The 20301-nt window shown below is 35.6% G+C and overlaps 1 protein-coding gene across 1 annotated transcript in view; it reads right to left on the bottom strand.

Moving 5' to 3' along the window:
* Nucleotides 1-3323: 3323 nt before the first annotated feature.
* LOC106714652 overlaps nucleotides 3324-20301 on the bottom strand; it is a 43098-nt gene continuing 26120 nt past the window's right edge. The window contains exons 2-18 of the mRNA XM_045684469.1: nucleotides 14988-15117; nucleotides 13744-14022; nucleotides 12639-12831; nucleotides 12318-12408; nucleotides 11769-11900; nucleotides 11206-11451; nucleotides 10634-10790; nucleotides 9816-9926; nucleotides 8893-8991; nucleotides 8109-8204; nucleotides 7766-7894; nucleotides 7233-7422; nucleotides 6594-6727; nucleotides 5821-5923; nucleotides 4914-5032; nucleotides 3993-4296; nucleotides 3324-3570 (exon numbers count right to left, since the gene is read on the bottom strand). Coding sequence (XP_045540425.1) covers nucleotides 3442-3570; nucleotides 3993-4296; nucleotides 4914-5032; nucleotides 5821-5923; nucleotides 6594-6727; nucleotides 7233-7422; nucleotides 7766-7894; nucleotides 8109-8204; nucleotides 8893-8991; nucleotides 9816-9926; nucleotides 10634-10790; nucleotides 11206-11451; nucleotides 11769-11900; nucleotides 12318-12408; nucleotides 12639-12831; nucleotides 13744-14022; nucleotides 14988-15043 — 2568 coding nt within the window. The 5' untranslated portion in view covers nucleotides 15044-15117 and the 3' untranslated portion in view covers nucleotides 3324-3441. The remainder of the gene's footprint in view (nucleotides 3571-3992; nucleotides 4297-4913; nucleotides 5033-5820; nucleotides 5924-6593; nucleotides 6728-7232; nucleotides 7423-7765; nucleotides 7895-8108; nucleotides 8205-8892; nucleotides 8992-9815; nucleotides 9927-10633; nucleotides 10791-11205; nucleotides 11452-11768; nucleotides 11901-12317; nucleotides 12409-12638; nucleotides 12832-13743; nucleotides 14023-14987; nucleotides 15118-20301) is intronic.

Here is a 20301-nt window from a genome sequence, read left to right as displayed (position 1 = left end):
ATATTGTACTATTATAGTTATTTTCAAATATCTTAACGGCTCCCCCGCATCATGCTACTTAACATTGTGTTCCGCGTAGCGACTCGCACCAAATTTAGAGCCATTAAGATATCTGAAAACTACTATACAAAGTTCGGTCTATTGAAATATTTACATTCTAATTAACAATAATTGTTGCGCTATATTCTGAGCTATTTTTTAATAAACTATATTTAGTTATTATGCATTATTATTAAAATTCCTTTCGTAATATTGTCTGTCCATTTTATTCATTACTTGTACGTGTAGTTAAAATATTAAATGTCAAAAATCGTATTTCATTGTTAAGAAAGCGACTAAAGTTCACAATTTGAATGTACTAAGCTTTCGAAAAACAGTTTTTAAATTTGACATATGTCAGAAATAATTAGGCTTTCATTTATTTATTTGTCATAATATTTTTGGCACATAAATGCAGTTCGAATATTTTTTTTCCGTTATTTTGTGCATTTATAATCTTGAGGTATGATTATGCACATCAATGAGTTACTGATTACTGAGAAAACAGTTGCATTATTTCGGTTTTCTATATCTAATTTCTTATCACTTATAATAATAACTTAATCTAAAACGATAGATAAATACAGTTTTATTAAATTTTAAAATCTATGAATAATGACAAATCCGTAACAGGAACATTTTTATAAATAAATATCTTCTCAGAGGCAATGGTCATAGAGTATACAACACATCTCTTTTGTGTTTACTTACTCTATGTCACATACTTTATAACTCATGGTCTTAGCATGAACGATACTTTTTAAAGTCTGTAACAAACTGTAAACTGTATAATGGAATTCAATAGCAATACGAAATTATAACCAACCTTTCTAAACGAGTTTACCTTTTAACCATAAACTAATTAAAACAGACAAGTTTGTAACATCAAATTAAATATTTAAAAATTTCAAAATAAATCCAGACAATATATATCGTCAGTCACATATCTATATACAGTCAAAACCGTTTATAGCGACATCGTTTAGAACAACATACCGGTTAAATTGACCAAAATCAAAGGTCCTGGCTGAATGTTATTACATATCTTTCCTATTAATACATGTCACCGGTTGTTACAACTATCGGTTTTTACGACTCAATATGAGTAGTCCCTTCGATGTCGTTATAACAGATTTTGACTGTAGTTTCTTATTCCCATTAAATTCAACAATAGTATTTGAAACATAATTTACAATCATTTTAAATTATTTAAAAAAAACCGATAAATAAAAAACAACAAAAAATTAACTTTTATCGGATGCTGTAAAAGTATCTTAAATGCTATAAGACTTTAAATGGTTTCTACTGCATAAGAAATTATAGAACATCACAATTTATAATAGACCTTTTTAAATTCAACATATTTTTAACCATTGACTATGAGCAGACTCAATGTAACTTTTTTTATATTAAAAGGTGGCAAACGAGCAAGCAGTCATTTGAATTTGCAGAAATGGCAAAGCAACCGTTGTCCATAGACATCTGCAATTATAGATGCTTTATCTACCTTTAATTGACGGAGGAAGGACGCATAGAAAGAGGATATATCCTCTTCTTAATCGTCCCCTACTCCGTCAAAACCACTTTCCCTTCCCATCCATTCCTTATAAGAAAATGGTGGGAAGGGAAAGTGAAATAAAACTGTAACTTATATTTCAAATAACATATGCCAGTTAATTTGAGTTAACGGTACATCATTATTCATTACGCAAGGCGTAGTCTAAGGCTCACAATGAGTATACTCATAGTCGGCTACTAAAAATACGTTTAGTGGAAACACGACTTAATAAGAAATTATAACCACACATAAATCATATACATATTAACTTGACAAAAAATAAATGCAACATTAAATTTTCAAATATAACTCGACAAATTTAAATTTACTCACTACCGACTACATTTAATACCAGATAGAGACAAATTTAAATCGAAAGTGTAATATCATAAACTAAAATTCGGAATTCATATAATTTTTGGTTTATCATATAAATAAAAACTAATAAATTACTTTTAAATGAACTTTAAATATATATGTTACAGTAGAAACCACGGAGATAACCTTATTTAATATAATAATAATAATAATTTTCATTTAATAATGTTCATTTTATGTCTAAGCTCGCAAATTGTACGTTGGAGACAAATAGATTATGTATAAATTTGGGTTTCGATTGCAATTATACTTGTATTGAGACATCTCATTCTTCAAACATAGAAAAAACCAGAGTCAAAAATATGTGTCAATCGAAAACTCTAGTCAAATTGAATAAAGATTTATTTAACTGACCATCAGCACTTCTATGACTTAACAAGTTAATATCACGTTGGATACAATATATCTTGAAATAATTATAAAAAAAAACAATCCTTTCATATAAAAAAAAAATTATGAAACTTTGTATAGGCCTAAGGTTAAAATCCGTTCAAAGTCAATTTTTTTTTTTTAGTTAAAATTCGTAATAACAATAATGTAATTTAATTACTCACACATAAAGTCATTAAACATAGAAAAAAAACTGTTCTTTTTTTTTAAATTAGGCAAAGGTTTTCTAAACAACAGCCAATCAATAACATTTTTTAGGTTACCTGTCACTGTCACCTATAACTTTAATTTATTTTTACTTGTATTACATAGGCATATTTTAATTCTTCATTTGAACCAACGATTTTAGCTTAGCTTAGACTAGTCTATATACTATCTAGGTCTTAACTAGTGAACTAGTTTAGTCACTTACTATAAATAGACGATAGTGATATTTGTACTCATATATATTGCTATCCTTTTCATCCTCTTTGACGAAACCGAGACAACAATATGTACAGTCGAATCTGGATAAGCGAAAATCCAAAGGACTGACATATTTTTGTCGCTTAAGAAGTCATTTCCGACGAACAATGACTCTCACCTTAAAAGGTTTTCTCTTATCCAGGTTTGACTGTATAAATACAAATTTCACTAATTGATATTAATTAGAGTATTAAACGTGTTCAGTGTTGCCATTATTAAAATCTTGACATTTACTCTTATTCAACCTACGTTATTATTTTTTATGAACACAGCCTACACTTAATTTTCTAAAGAACAAGAGAAAAGATAAGAGATTCGAGAAAAAATAGCATCGTTATAAATAATATGCGATTTTTTAAGACAATAAGAGTAAAACAATAAATTACAGCATCACTAAATTTGGTGTCGGAAACATTCAATATTATTTCTAATCACACTGACGAAACATTCACACAAAACATGTTGTGACACCAGAATCATTTATTTTCAAACACTTTTTTAAAATTTAATATCAGAACATTGCCACCACAGCATGTTTTATATCAAATTTCGTTAGTACGAACACGTCAGGGTTGCCATATTTCAAGTTATTATTAAATATAATCCGTTCTTCACTGCGGAGGTTGCATTTGAGTCTTGCGACATTGACACAGCCATTTTATAATGCGAGCGTTCCGTTCCACAACGCTGGGAGGTTCCGTGTTTCGATAGATCTGTTTCTGAACTCCTGGACCTTGGACCTTAAAAAAAAACGCCAAATAAATACAAATAAGAATTGTAATTTTCTTTTTTTCCTAATAATAGATGAAATATTACGTAATTTGTTTCAATTTTTAGTTGAACAAATTGTATATTTTATTATTAAAACGTGTAACAAAAGCTGTTCCTGCTTTGTGTAGAAATTTTGTTTAACAACTTGTTTAATGATAATGTTATGGTTATTCTATACGAACTATTTTTTTTTATAAGAGAAGGGGGCAAACGAGCAGCTGGAACACTAAGGTGTTCATCGAAGCCCATCTACAATACCAGAGGAATCGCAAATGTGTTGCCGGCCTTTGAGATGGTGATACGCTCGCTTCTTGAAGGACCCTAAGTCGTCCGATTTATCAGAATATGTCAGAAATCTAGTGAAATTAGATCAAATTTAGTGTCAACTTACCGTATAATCAGCAGCGTTGGCGAGCTGGTTGGAGTCCACCGTTGAAGCGGAGGAGAAGAAGACGGGACTGTCTGGAGGTGCGCCTCTCAACAACGCATCGTATTGTCTCGCTTCCAGACCTAGCCGCTCGAAGAAATGCCTCAATCTCGCGCTACCTTCGGACCGGCTGTCGGAGTCTCCGCCCTCATCGGCCCCGGCCCCCGCCCCACCTCCTGCCCCCGCCCCACTTCCCGCCCCGCCCCGCGTCTCCCGCTCGCCCTCGCACGGCGCAGAGGAAGCGCTGCGACCGTCCGCGCGACGATATCTAGTTATAATTACATTTTACTAATATTATAAATGTAAAAGTTTAGACGGATGGATGGATCAATGGATGGATGTTTGTTAGCAGATATATCTGGAAAGGCTGCATGGATCTCGATAGAATTAGGCATGGATATAGAACATAAACTGGAAGAACACATAGGCTACTTAATAAGATATTTTTTTAAATTCCGCTTGGACGGAGTCGCGGTTGACAGGTAGTTATTAAATATATGTTAAAAGCATAAATAATTATCTTTCTCCATTCTATTCTAAAAGATGTAAATGACTGCCGCATATATACAAAATAGGCTGGAATTCAATATTTAAAAACAGGATTCCCCCTTTCTAAAAATATTAAGAGGATATTTCAACTTCCTATGCCCCTCCCCTTACTAAAATTTACCTCCCCCCTTCGTATCCCTTTCTGATAAGAAAAGTGTGGTAAGGGGAAGGGGGACTAAAAATCAACGTCTAACACGCATAATGAACAGACGAAATACGGAATGACTTCTATGTTATTGCGGACTTTACCACTATTAAAATTAAAAAGTATACATCTGTAGATCTTAGAAATTAAACGTTAAACACTGTAAGTGGGTTACGCATAATATAATATACCTGTCAGATATATCAGACTTGGAGCGCAGTATGGGACGCGGACGACGCTGCTTGTAGCGCAGACAGCGCTGCCGCTTGAAAGTCCCCAGCGGAGAAGTCACCTCCTCACCACCACATATCTGGATATCAAATTACATTAAGAAAAAAAAAAGATTACAGTAACTTTGTCAAGTAACTTCCTACATCCTAACATCGATGGCTCCTACGAATAAAAACTAGTGCTAATGCTAGTGCTTGACAACTTTTCTGGAGAAGCTCTCAAATTTTCAATCATGTAGGAAAATAGGTCACATACGTCCATTTACTTCAGTAAAAAAATAACATTTACATGCGGAAATGTTAACAAGACTATGAGTTAGCTTTTAACATAAAAAAGTAAAAACATCAATTTGTTACTTTGGCCCTTATAAATAGGGATCCTATATGCAGTAGGGAATAAAGTACGACTTAAAAATGAGTCTAGACTAGATCATTTACTTGTAATAGAACAACGAGCCACTCAATATTTTATACTGTATCACTCTATAACGAACCTGACATCCTTTGGAACCTATTTTTTTACCTATATTATATCACTAGCTTTTACCCGCGACTCCGTCCGCACGGAATAAAAAATAGAAAACGGGGTAAAAATTATCCTATGTCCGTTTCCTGGTTCTAAGCTACCTGCCCACCAATTTTCAGTCAAATCGATTCAGCCGTTCTTGAGTTATAAATAGTGTAACTAACACGACTTTCTTTTATATATATAGATATGTAAGAATTACATAAAAATACTTGAGAAAATGCTCTAGTGTATATTCTTAAGGTCATCGCTCACTAACTGACAAGATAGAACAAGACAGATGTATAATTTCGCTATCAATCTCTTTCTCACACCTGTCACTGGTAATATGGTGATTGGTACCTGAGGTGCGTTGACGTAATCCTGAGTATCGTCGTGTCTCGTCCGACGAGGATCTTGGTACTGCGGCTGCTTGCTGACCAGCTCCGTGCTCGGTTCGTGGTACCTACAAGTGTCAGAGATCACTAGATGAAGGTAGCGAATTTAAGTAATTGTGTAGATAACTCCTATTAGGAGTTTTCCTCTTAAAGAGATCTAAAATTTGTAACGATTTTAACTGTACAAGGGCCCTGAGATCTCTAGAACTTAGTTTTTTTTACCATGCCTTTGATGGGAGGGTAAATAGGGGTAAGTAAGATAGTGTAATTCACAGTTCTGGGTGCTTCATTCTGTCCAGCGCCCAGGGCAGTCTCCCAAACGCGCCCTACCCTAACGCCGGCCCTAGTCCTGGCTAATGCGGTTATAACCGAAGTAGATTTATAAACTTGTCAAGTATATAGAAATCCTTCTTTTGAAGATACCTACATTATTACTGGATGAAAACATTGATCCTGGAAACCATTGCGGTATGCAAAAGGAACAATCATTATCATATCGCTTTAACACTCAGGTACACGCGGTTGAAACACTAACGCTACTGGATCACTAATATTCAATTTACATTATTCCAGTCCAGCGCTGGACTGAATTATAACTGCGCAGTTTGAGAAAGAAATATATTATTCTTAATGGAACTCAAATCACTTTGTTTTACACATTTCCAGTTGCAATCCAGTGCTGGATTGGTGTGCTGGACTGGAATAATGTAAACTGAGCAAACACTAGTGGTAAGTTACCTGTTGTAGTCCCGGGCGGTGTATTCATGGCGGCCAACATTGAGGCACTTGAGAGGCGCCTTGTATGTACACTCGTAGTCGCCGTAGTCATACACAGGAGGCTCGTCCTGGAACTGGGGGGGCGGGGCACTCGCCTGGGTGGGGGAATTATTTATATTATATCTATACTAGCTGTCGCACACGACTCCATCCGCGCGGAATTAAAAGAAAAGTAATAAGTAGCCTATGTATTCTTCCAGACTGTGCGAAATTTCAACGAGATCCGTTGAGCAATTTTGGAGATACTTTCAAACAAACATCCATCCATCCATCTATCTATACATTCGCATTTATATTATTAGTAAGACAAAAAAGTTAGTGTACAAGAAAGTACATTTTTGTGTGTGTCTCATCGTGTTAAAACTGCAAGCGAAGTGTTCTTCGCTTGCAGTTTAACTTTTTTTAACAAAAAAAAAGTTAATAGATATTCAAGTATTAACCGTCTATTTCCAAATAAGTTGTGGTTTTCTTTTTGAAAAGCTTATACAATCGAACCTGAATAAGCGAGAGTACAAAGGACCGACATATTTTTCTCACTTAAGAGATCTCTCTAAACTTCTATATTATATTAATGAATGACTAACATGTTGTACAACATACCTGGAAATGTATACCGACACGGGGATGTGGGGCGTAGTGTGCCGGGGCGTGGGGCGGGGCATGGGGCGGGGCATGGGGCGGGGCGGCGTGCTGCGGGGGCGGGGGCGGGGGCGAAGGCGCGCCGTCCTGGAACTGAGGCGGCGCCGACACGTAGCACTCCGCCGGCTCGCGAACGCGCGCACCGTACCGACTGCAAATATATCATTATATTAACAATTCGATCAATTCAATCCGGAAGAATTGTAATCGTTATACACCGTCGGTGGCTCAGGGGATATTCCCTCGAAATCTGGTAGATCCTGGGTTCGAATTTAACCATGTACTACTATGTTTTTTGATTTACATATATACATTTATCCGACGTTCTTACGGTGAAGGAAAACATCGTGATGCAACCTGCACTGCACATATCTGCAAATAAATTCAAAGACATGAAGTCAATCAGGAGCTAGCGTGGTTGACTATGGCCTAGTCCCTGACTTAGTGTAATCTATGTAGTGGAGACGTATAGTGAGCTGATGATGATATATCACCTGGCATGTTCATGTTGTGTTGATGATCCGGAGTCAGCGCGTGGCGCACGCGCATGCGGCGGTGCACTGCGCTGTGTGTAGTGCCCGCTCGAGCCACCAGAGTCACGCGCGAATGATGACCCACAACGACTGTCACACAGATTGAATTAATAACATACAAGAATTACAAGTACAAAAATGTTTGTACTGTTATTTTTGTTTGAAAAATTTATGATGCTAAAAGTTTAGGCAATTTTAAGCATCTTAGCTTTAGCGTTATCTCTGTCACAAACTACTGTGTTAATACTTGTGTGAAAAGAAATAATATACAATGTGTAATATATTTTTTTATCAATGTTCTAACCTATTATAAGACTGGTAGTTCTCTTCACCGGGCGAGGGATGCTCAGAAAACGCTTCACACGATGATATCATCGATGAATGGTTAGATCTATAACAACTATCAATACATTTCATTAAATAATAGCAGTTGCACGCAACTTCATCCATCATCATCATCATTAACCTGCCCTTATCCCTACGGAGGGTAGACACAGTATATACTACTTCTCCATACATCTCTATCAACCGTCATATGTGAATTTATCCCCTTTTTACGCATCCCCTCTTTCCCACAATCCATACATACTTTCATTGGTCTTTCTCTATCTTTATAGCCATCCAAATTCAATCTCATTACTTTTTTGTTTACATTCGCAAGTTCAACTTCATCCGCGCGAAAATAAAAAAAAATCTAATAATTAAAATAGCCTATATCACCCACGGATAGTGTAGCTTTCAAACAGTGAAATAATTTTTCAAATCGATTCAGTAGTTTTAGAGCTTATTCAATACAAACAAACAACCAAATAATATAAATATCCTCTTTCCCTTCCTACCCATTTCTTATAAGGAAAGGATGGGAAGGGGAGGTGGATTTGATGAAGAAGGAGATGCATAGGAAGGTTAAATATTCTCTTTTTGTGCGTCTCCTCTTTTGTCGATTAAGGGTAGGCAACGCATCTGCAATTGCGAATGTCTATAGGCAGCGGTCGCTTCGCCATTTCGGCGAATTTATGTGTCCGCTTCCTCGTTTGCCACCTTGTAATACAAAAAAAAAATAGTTTTTTTATCATGGCAACAGTTACCTGGTGCCTTTAGATGAGCAGGAGGCGGTGCGGTGATGTGCCGAGTGGCGACGTCTGCGCGGCGAGCGGCCCAACGTGTCCGTACCACCCACAGTCGTACTAAAATTTTATTTATTTTTTTAATAACAACAATCATCCTTACATAATAAATCCAAACTGACACTATAAGTACATTACAAAATAGTTTACAATATAATTGTGTACAAAAAAAAACAATAAACAATTAAAAAATTACACATAAGAAACAAACTAGAGACAATTTGCATCGCCTTCCATCAAAATGTTAAATATAAACCCATTTTGTAATACCGGAATGGCAAATATTGACAGATTTACTGTTAATTTCTGAGTCCCAAATCTCCGTTTGAAACATATTGCTATTTCTGTGTTGTCAAAGATAATGACAGGTATGACAATGTTTTATATAGAGATTTTGGATTCAGAAACCAACGGTTAGTGTTATATAAATGGATAGATCATAGCTAGTAAATAACAAATTTTGATCCTTTCCAACTTAAATACGTCTGTTGATGTGACTGACAGATAAATTAAATCTTTATTATTAGTTCCAAATCTCACCACGGCTATTAACCGCAACCATCAGCGCCAAAATTGAGAAAATAGGCACAAAATCTTACATCCTATCTTGGGTTTTTTTGGCACTAAGTTTTTTTAAAAGAATTTGAGTTGTCTATGTGAGTTAGTGGCAATTAACATTATGGAAAACGAATTCACTAATTTGGGTGAAAATCCCGCTGGTATACCTTCCTATATCTATATACCTATATCTTCTTAAACTTTTAAAACTTCAATTTTATTTCCTAGCACTTCGTCATCTGCATCGTATTTACCAAATCTTCTCTGGAGACCAAAGGATTCTCTTGGATTGGGGAAATACCTGACGTATAGAGATGTGTACTCACGGCTCGGGGTATGTGTGCGCCTGCGCATGTAGATCTGGCAGTGACTTATGGCTGTTGATATTGGTACAGCTCTCCTCTTCTCGCATACTCGGCTGAGAGTGAGAATTTGATCTGCAAATACAATAGCTACTTGTTAGAAATAATCTTATATATATAAAAGAAAGTCGTGTTAGTTACACTATTTATAACTCAAGAACGGCTGAAACGATTTGACTGAAAATTGATGGGCAGGTAGCTTAGAACCAGGAAAAGGACATAGGATAATTTTTACCCCGTTTTCTATTCTTTATTCCGCGCGGACGGAGTCGCGGGTAAAAGCTAGTAATAATATAAATAATTGTTGAACTAATGTTCCTAATCTCAAAGTCTAAATGAGAGAAGTTCATAGTTCTATCTTCCATACTCATAGACGTTTAATAGTTTAAACATTTATATAAATTTCTCATACTAAGTCTCCGTTAAATAACTCTGTTATCGTTGGTTTCTGAGACATAAATCCCTATATAAAACATATCTTCGTCCCTGTCATTATCTTTGACAAAACAGAGATAACATGTTATAAACGGGGAATTTGATCTCAGAAACCAACGTTTAGTGACGTATAAAGGACTATCTGTCAATTTAATTTGCGTACTTATACGATTATCTTAAGATTTGTTTCAATATTTGGAAGTAAGACACTCAAAATAATGTACAGTCACTTAGTATAGATTTGTTAAATCTACACTAAGGGTCTTTATTAATTATAGATAAATTGACTGCTGCAGTATACTTTGTATATATATATGTGTGTGCTCGTGTGTTTGTGTGTGCATCACCTGAGGTATCTTGGTGCGGAGTGTGCGTACTGTGCAGGGGGGCTGATGGCGCCAGGGTCCGCGGGTGAGCCCTGCCCGCTCGCCACCGGCTCCGGCAGCTCCATCTGACCCAGCTGCCCCAGCTGCCCCAGCTGCCCGCCGCTAGACTGAGGGCTCGCTACATGTTGGACAACATGTTTCATGTTTATTTCTAGTTAAACATGTTTTTGAATGAACACGTTTTGTATATTGATCCTATTTTTTACTGGTTTTGGAAATTCGACTCTAAATATTTCACTAATATTATAAATGAGAAAGTTTAAATGGATGGATGGATGGATGTTTGTTAGAAGTTATCTCTGGAACGTCTCAACGGATCTTGATGAAATTTGGCACAGATGTAGAACATAGTCTGGAAGAACACATAGGCTAGTTATGAAGTTTTTTTTAACTCCAAGCGGGCGGAGTCTTTCGCAACAGCTAGTATTATCGTAAAAAAGATTTCTATAATAACATAAATAGGTATATATAAATAAATCATAGAAAAACAAAAAGTATTTGTAAACATTTAAACAAACTAAAAAAAAACTCACGTATAGAATAAGTATTCTTTATGATAACTTCACTTGGCCTTTGTCTTGGTATTACGAATGATTCCGGAAAGAAAACTCTAGCATCACCAAAGCTCAGCCTCTCTCTGTCCGGTTCCAGTCGGTGCGGTTTAGATCCGGACGTGCCGGACGACGAAGTACCGGAGAACGTTCCGGACGTGTGCTGCGACCGGCCCTCGCGTTCTTGATACGATTCCTTACGACGACTGTCCGGGTATATTTTGTGCGCTGTAATCATGATTATAAATTTTCTGATCTTACTAATATTATAAATGCGAATGTTTGGATGGATGTTTGTTCGAATGTATCTCCAGAACGGTTCAACAGATATCTATGAAATTTGGTATGGATGTAGAGTATAGTCTGGAAAAACACATAGGCTACTAATTAAGTTTTTTAATTTAGACGGAGTCGCAGGCGACAACTAGTATATAATTATCAAGATAGAAAGAAACATAAATAAAATATTATTGAAAATTTATATCGTTAGTAATTAGTCATAAACATAAACTTACTATATCCATACAAATAACAAATATACATACAAATAGCATATCCAGGTGTATACACATTCTCTCTGCTGTCGGAATGTTCCAGAAGTCTTCTCAGAGTGTTCTGCAAACCCTCGCCTGCGCTCACCGCGCGTCTAGCGCCCCCCACACTTCTTGTGGTGCCGTCTGGAAACAATTTATATATCTTACTACGAAAGTTTGGATGTATGGATGGATATTTGTTAGAAAATCTCCAGTACGGTTGTACGGATCTTGGTGAAATTTGGCATAAATGTAGAATATTCTCGAAGAAAACATAGACAATTAAGTTTTTTTTCAACCCGCGCGGACTGACTCGCAGGCGACAAATAGACATTAATAAATAATATTCCAATTTTAACACATTTTATTTAAATTTATCGTTAAATATATAATAAATTAAAAAATGCAATTTAAAAGCGAAGACATTAAGCGCCTAAAGAATGGCATTATGGTTTAACCATGGATGAACCTTGTCCGAAATAAAAGTTATACATTTTTTTTAAATATTAATTTGTCATATGAATACAAATTACATTGCAGTAAAACTACTTCGTTACTAACATGGGTTGCAGCAGGCGTCAGTGTTGGGAGTACCAGAGCTGACTAGATGACATCCGCCCGCCGCTATCGCCTGACTGAGACCGCTGCTCACCTGCAACAAACATATACAAATGTTTGACAAATGCATCACAAATACAAATGTACATACATTTGACAAATACTATCCAACGCTATCTTAAAAATAAAATAGATAGACGTAGGGTAGTTGATTATAAGAGGCTCATACCATCGATATATTTACTTGAATTATCCCATTGTTGTCTTCTTTTCTCTGCTTTTTCAAAGAGATGTAAGAAAGATAGAAAATCCTATGTAACTTACCCTCAAAGGCAACTCCTGTTTCCTATCGAGCACGGTCTCCGACTTGACGTAGAACGCCTTCGTCTCGGCGAGTAGTTCCACCGCCGATTTGCGCTTCTGCTGCGGCTGAGGCGCCAGCGACCGTGGCGCAGCCATGCTTTCCTTCTTACGTGGTAACTTGAAACTCGCGAATAGGGAGTCCGCTAGACGACGTCTGGGGAAACATCAACCCAATAAGGTACGAATTGTTCTAAAACATTAATCTGTATTAAAAAAACTGCCAACTGAATTATTAAATAGGAAACTTTTAGTGTCTGTATTCTTTTAGAAAATTATGAGAAACTAGCTGTCGCCCGTGAATCCGTCCGCGCGCAACAAAAAAATACATAAAAAGTGGCCTATGTGTGTGTGATCTACATCTATGCCAAATTTCATCGAGATCCGTTGAGCCGTTCTTGAGATATCTTCAAACAAACATCCATCCATCCATCCAAACATTCGCTTTTTTAATATTAGTAAGATAATATAAGTGCAGATTTACCGTACTGAATCAAAAAACTTGTAGTAAAGTCAATCAATACCTCATTCAACTATAAAAGAGATATTTGCAGGTTACTGTGATATTGAATAGTTACGACGACCGTTCGCTTTCTCACGGAGCAACGGTTATAAAATAGGTGAGAGTTTTTTTTAAGAGATCGATAGATAACTGCATTGTTTACTCTGTCTACGATTAACTGTATTCGATTCATCTATTTTAACTACATAGTGGCTGGAGTGATTCACGTCTCCACGCAAAATACGTGCTAGACGTGGACTCGCAGTAACCGTAGTCCCCTTCTACTAAACTAAACTAAGAAAAATGCTAGTTGCTTTAGTGATATCATTCGATGAATAAGCGTGTTATGATTATTATTATTGTTGGGTAGCTAATATACTGAAATTTTTAAAAGAATATTTTTGTAGTAGGAATGGATGTACATTTTCTATATATCCCGTAGTTCGACAAACTCTACTACCTTTCCATCTATTCCTTATTAAAAAAAATAGTAGGGAAGGGACTATTATTGGCGTCATAAAAATAACCGCTTAATTGAACTTTGTGGAATATCTCTCTTATGCATACCTTGGCGGCGATTCAAACGACCTAGAGTACGATGTATCAGTCGCTCCTTCAAACTTCTTCCTGACCTCTTCGACCTTGGACCATGAGGAGTCGACGTTGAGCCGCCTGGTCAGAGGCGCGGCGGCTGCATGCTTGGTGAGCTCATCCCGCGTCCTTTTCACCGACACCTCAGGTATGTGGTCGCGGTGCCGACCTCCCCGGCTCTCCTGGCATCGCTCGATGAATTGACGACGACGGAGCGAGAGAGACGCCGAGTTATGATCGTCCTCGTCGAGACACCTAGAAAGTAAGATAAGCTTTAACACGGAAAACTGATGGATGGGTTATGTGGAAGAGGATATGACGACTGACAGTGGTGTATTGTAGAATAATATATAGGTACTGTGCCGACTCTTTATAAGGAAGCGGACAGGATGATGATAATGAGCTTTAAAGTCAAAGGACATTGTACTTTATAAGGTTCAAATCAATCGTAATGTCATCCCCATGGTGAGGACTGAGAATATGACACGTGACACTATCTATCCCAAGACCATGTTCACACCATCACATTTGGCGGGCAGTGTGAACATGTCCTTTATATTTTTTTTATTCAGATATATAGCTTTATATTTTTTTATTCAGATATAAACTTGTACAAAATAGTTTAAAAGTTACGATGCGCTCGTAGAACCAGCAAAGTGCTACGATAGAATTCCTCACAAATAAAAATCGTCTCCTAGTAAGTTAAATAAAACTATAAAAAATAAGTAAAGAGCTCCCTTGTGACCCGATACATAAAGGCGCGAGTCAAATGAGTTAGTTCTGAAATAGCCGTATAAAATAGAATCAGGACGAAAAGCTCGTAACAACGTAATAGACACATATAAAATGCATAAGACTCGCCTTGTTCTCGAAAATTCTAGGCGTGGGGTTCATAAAGTTGACAGCTTTACGACCAATAGACTATCTTTACTAAAATAACTCATGGCACTAAGAATTAAGGGTAATTACAAAAAAAAAGAAACATACTAAGACTACTCCAATTGAATGTTGATGTACGTAATACAAGTTGACCAATTTGAAATTAGTCTATACATACAATATTATACGCTAATATAGCATTCAGTCAGTGACATATGATTGATACTACCTCATTTAACAGGTACGTACAATACAGATAGTTTACCGATACCATAAGCATTATTATCAACGTGAACAAAAGACGATTGTGATTATGACAATAATAATGATCGGTGCTTTACCTAGCGGGCTGCGCGAGATGCGAGCGGCAAGGCTGGTAGCAGGAGAGCGCGGCCATGTCGCCGGGGGCTGCAGCCGTGCCACCTGCTCATCATTCGCTCTCCCCGGATGATCCTCACTCACTCACACAATCTGAAACAAATATAATGGTGAAATGATGAATGAAAGAAAATTATTAAAGGATATTATGGCGCGAAAGTGAGCGACAGTGTTAGTTTTGACGGTACTAGAATTATACCGGACTTATACCGTACATATTGATGAAATACTCAAGAAAGAGGCGGTGTTAAGAGCACCCACTAGACAGCACCAGAAGAGTTATAGATACAGCGATGTATGAATGTAGAAGAAGCGAGAAATGTGACCGCACAAAATGTAGGTCCGTGGTCTCTGCCTACCTATCTAGGTTACGGGTATAAGTTAGTTATTGTTGCTACTTGTAACATCTTTTTAAGAAGACAGTGACAAAAAAGGAGGCGGTCTCTTCATATCTATATAGATATTTGCCACAAGCTGAATAGATACAAATAATCTTATTTTAATGGACAGAGAATTATTCCTAATAATATGTACAGAACAAAAGAATTATTCCTTTTCCCATACTATTCCAAATCCCCTTCCCACTATTTTCCATAGAATGATGTTAACTAAGGTATTGATAGAAGTAAAAAGGTGACAAGAATTTTCTCTTTTGGCAATATATCGTCAAGTAAGCTTATAGAAATGTAACTTTCACAAAAATTACATATCATGACATGCACTATTCGATAATACAAAATGACTTTAGTTACTACTCTTTAATGTTACGTCAGAAACTAACAGCTATTTAGTTAACTCACAACATATTGCTTATTCATTACACGTACATACATACAACTGAAAAGTCGAGACACAAACTGCTGAACTCAGCGTTGTTGAATAACCAATAAGAGCGTTGCTTAGTGGAGATTTAATATCCCAACAAAAAGGGGCGCGACAAGGAACTGTTTAACAAGTTTTCCTTCAAAAGATGGACTTATATTTTAGGAATAACCTCAAAAATAGTAGGCATTTTAAAATTCTTTCAAACCGAAATCGACTCGACGAACCCAGATGTCGTCTATTAGTGAGCAATGTAAATATATTTTATTTTTTTAATATGATTAGTTTCCAATTCCTATTTAATTTTTTTAATATTTAAGTAAGCGAAGCTGTGTTGCCAGTCCCAAATAAAAGTATTGCACCAAGTACGCTATAAACTTAGTTGGATCGGATTTACGACTTAGGTATATTTGTACGTGACAGTCAAGCATCTGTTCGGTACAGGGACGCCCACTGAATACAGGCCATTAAACTATACAATTATTTAATTCTAGCCATAGCAGGGATATTATTAGTTGAAGTATTATCTGACAATGGTTAAATTTTACAACACCCACGTTCAAATAATTGCATGTTAAATATTCTAGGAACCACAAACATAAGTATCTACTGTAGATATAACTTTAATATAAATAATAGGAGTCCATAGTCGGTACATATGTTGGAATACAGCATTACAACCAGTTTTAAACGCAATAATCGAAGTAAAATAGGAGAAAAGAGAAAGAACAGGCATAAAATAACGCTATAAAAACAAGGAATAAAAAAGAAAGTAGCAACAATGATGATTTCTTCATAATAAAGGGCAAAAACTCTATTGGTGATAAAGACTTTTTAAATGGCGTTTACAGTATAAGTAGAGTAGATCTTAGTAACAAAAACCATAAATTCTGACAGAAACCCCATGATATATGGACCTTCAACTATAGCATATGGCCGCGACTTCGTTTGCGCGGTATTAAAAAAAAATTAGTAGCCTTTGTGTTCCCTCTGACTATGTTCTACATCTGTGCTAAATGTCATCAAGATTCGTTAAGCCGTTCAGGAGATATCTTCTAACAAACATCCATCCTTACCTATATCTAAACTTTCGCATTTATAATATAAGTAAGATTATTGGACCCCATTCCTACAATCATAAGAAATGCGAACGCTTTTAGATTCATGATTTAAATTTTACTATCCTAATAATATTGATAAAATTTAAAAGATTTAACTTCATTTCCTACTCGGGAAGTGCTAAGCTAACTGTGTTTATGCATCAGTGCAATTTCGGACATATAATACACAATCCATATAAGCCTTGAAACTTAATATTCACACCACACTAACCGATCTTCCTTTGAGTTCCACGGGAAAAATTTCTTGCGGTCTATCCAGTAAACTATACGACGATAATGTTCGCAGATCCCAGAGAACAAATTTAATAACAGTTAAACCAAAACGATATAATAAAATTAAAAAAAAATATCAAGAATCAATGGCAACTTTTGCGCTTAATTTTACATGACTTAAAAAACCCTTCATAATAGATATCTCATCAGGAATAAGCTCATTTGATAATAACAAATCTGACATATATAAAACATACATACAAAATACTTTTTTTTTAAATAAATTAACATCGTAGAATTTGATTTGAAGCACACAACCCATCTGTGCCAACATTCAATAGCTAACAGGTGTCCTAGATGACCAAACCGCGGTACCACATCCTAATTCGGCTGTGTCCATAAATTTCATGCCTACGTATTTCCTCGAATAAATTAAACCAACAATTGAATGCGATGTGACCGCAGCACAATAAAGAGGTTATACTCGGCGTTACCAATTATGGCTAAATTGAATCGCAAATTAGCAATTTATTATTTAAAGCCACGACCACAATTTGTTAAAGTCAAAAACTAGCTATAAATATAACAAACATAAGTGCATTACAACAATAACATAACTCACGTCTGTAACCCAAAGGGGTAGGCAGAGGCCACGGACCACTATTATTTTTAACAATCACAACGTATATAATCGTATTTTAGTAAAAAAAAGTTACTGCGTTAAATAACGCAGCATGTAAAGTCAAACAAGTCAAAAATGAATAATTTCTTTCTTTCTTTCTAAACGTACCAAGTATATTTAATATTACATATTATATTATATATTACATATTATAGTATATTTAACGTTGTGAAAATTAAAAATGGAGATACGATTATTTACATCGGAGCCATGTATAGGTACCAATCACACTTGTGACTGAAAAACATAACTCTCCTGTAAATCGGGAAAAACTATTTAAGAAATAGAATAAAATAAAACAAACATAATCTATCATTTATTTTCGTGTTTATGATTCTAAGAAATTATGCCTCAAATTCCAACACAAACTGCTTAATAAATCACAGAGATAAAGCCAGATCAAGTTATTGCATAGTTGGTTCGATGTTGTCTTAACTAATCGAATTATTGGGAAATACTTGATCTATTAAAAGCTTGATATTTAGATGTATAAGTACAGTCTCGGATTCATATCTTACAAATTTTACTTTAATATTATAAATGCGAAAGTTAAGATGGATGGATGGATGTTTGTTTGAAGGTATCTCTGGAACGGCTCAACGAATGTTGATGGAATTTGGTACAGATGTAGAATATAGTCTGGAAGAACACATAGGTTAATTATTACTTTTTTTTTTTAATTCCACACAGATGGTGTCTCGGCCCACAGCTAGTCTTACAATATTTATGAAAAAAACTGCCAAAATTTCTATATCCGTTTAACTTAATTACGATATAGTACCTAAGTGTATTTTCTAGACGGCTTTCACTATTATTACTCATTTTTATTGCAATAAAAAACTGTGCTTTCAATTTATAATAAAACTTGTACTTTAAATATTTATTTTAACAGCAGTAAATGAGCAGAAGTTACGTAAAGATCTCGACTAAATATGGCTCGGATAAAAAATCTACCGGACTAAAATAGGTCGGACTAAATTAGATAGGGTTGAGGGCAAGATTACTTTGTTTGTTCTAACTACATGGTTAAAATTAGATAAGTATAGACATGTTTTTTTTATTATTTTATACATATATAATTAATATTTGGTAGTGTATCTGTCTATAAATATTCAAATACCTGTGCAAAAACAGTTTGTTATCTCTTTTTTTACGAGATTGAGATTGTGTATATTTTTGTACTTACAATGTTTTTCGTCTGGAGGAACGTCCGATTTACATCAAACAGCGTACCATTTACCATAGACAACTGTCTCATAACTAGAGGTAGTCGGTGTGTTTTTGTTCACTTGTTGTGGGAATAACTAACGGAGTTTATAGGAGCACTTTCATTTTCTTACAAGACTTTCTAGCCGTCACTCGTGTGAATGGACTTAATGCTATGCCATTATGAATCTTATTCAAAGGGAATATGAGTCGTAAATCACATGATACCATCAGATGACTGTAATTGTCATTCAATGAATGTCTACATAACCCACACGATGACTAAACTATAAAACGTAATATCAATAGAAATAGATTTTTTTAATAATGCTATAGTTATTTTATTCTTTGGAAGTTATATAAAAAGGGAAATTTATAATGGAACTAAATAATTTTCATATATATAAACTGCTACTGCTGAAGCTGAATGCTTTGAAGCATGAAGGTAACACGAGACAGAAGTCATCAGCCATCTAACGCTTGATCGAGTTTCCTAACCTTCATTATAAAAAACAACAAAGGATAAGAAGTTACTATTGGTTCTCACTTTGCTATAAGCATTTCATTACATATACATTTCATTGCAGTGGAAATACGCCTTTAAATACAACACTATAGTCCTCGACGGTAACTCTGAAAGTTATCATAATCTAGTCGTTTATTTCCGACCGATTGAATTTCCGGTCACCGACAAACAAATTAGCTGACAGGTCACCGATATTCAACACCGCGGTTACGCAAACGAGTGAACCGACACAAGGGTGACAGTCTAGACAGGGAGGGATTAATATACAATCTGTAACATGATATATTGCAAACATGTACAGTAAATGTCATTACGTTCTTACGGTAAAGGAAATCGTCGTGATGCACCGTGCATATATCTACGAATACATTCAAAGATGCGTGAACACAACCTCAAAAGACAGTATGCATTCAAGATGTAATTTATGTTCAAACATTAAGCATTTATCGTAAAAAGGTCTTTTAACCTAATCGATTTTGATGTCTGCTTAGCGATTAATTAATTTGAGTAACAAGACAAAGGCGGCACTGTCTGTTAACGTTGCGTAATACGACGCCCATCGTACGACCGTCGTTTAATGTTAACAAATCAATGCTTGTCTGCAAACTAATACTTTTTTTAAATATACAGAACATGTTAGTAGTCATTAAGTTTGCTATTATGCAGATGTTAATTTCTTATAAAGGAATTTACAAGTCATTACCTAC

This window comes from Papilio machaon, chromosome 26 (assembly GCF_912999745.1).
Source record: "Papilio machaon chromosome 26, ilPapMach1.1, whole genome shotgun sequence".
NCBI lineage: Eukaryota > Metazoa > Arthropoda > Insecta > Lepidoptera > Papilionidae > Papilio > Papilio machaon.
Note: the sequence above shows the minus strand (reverse complement) of the source record. Positions and strands in the feature narration are given on the sequence as shown.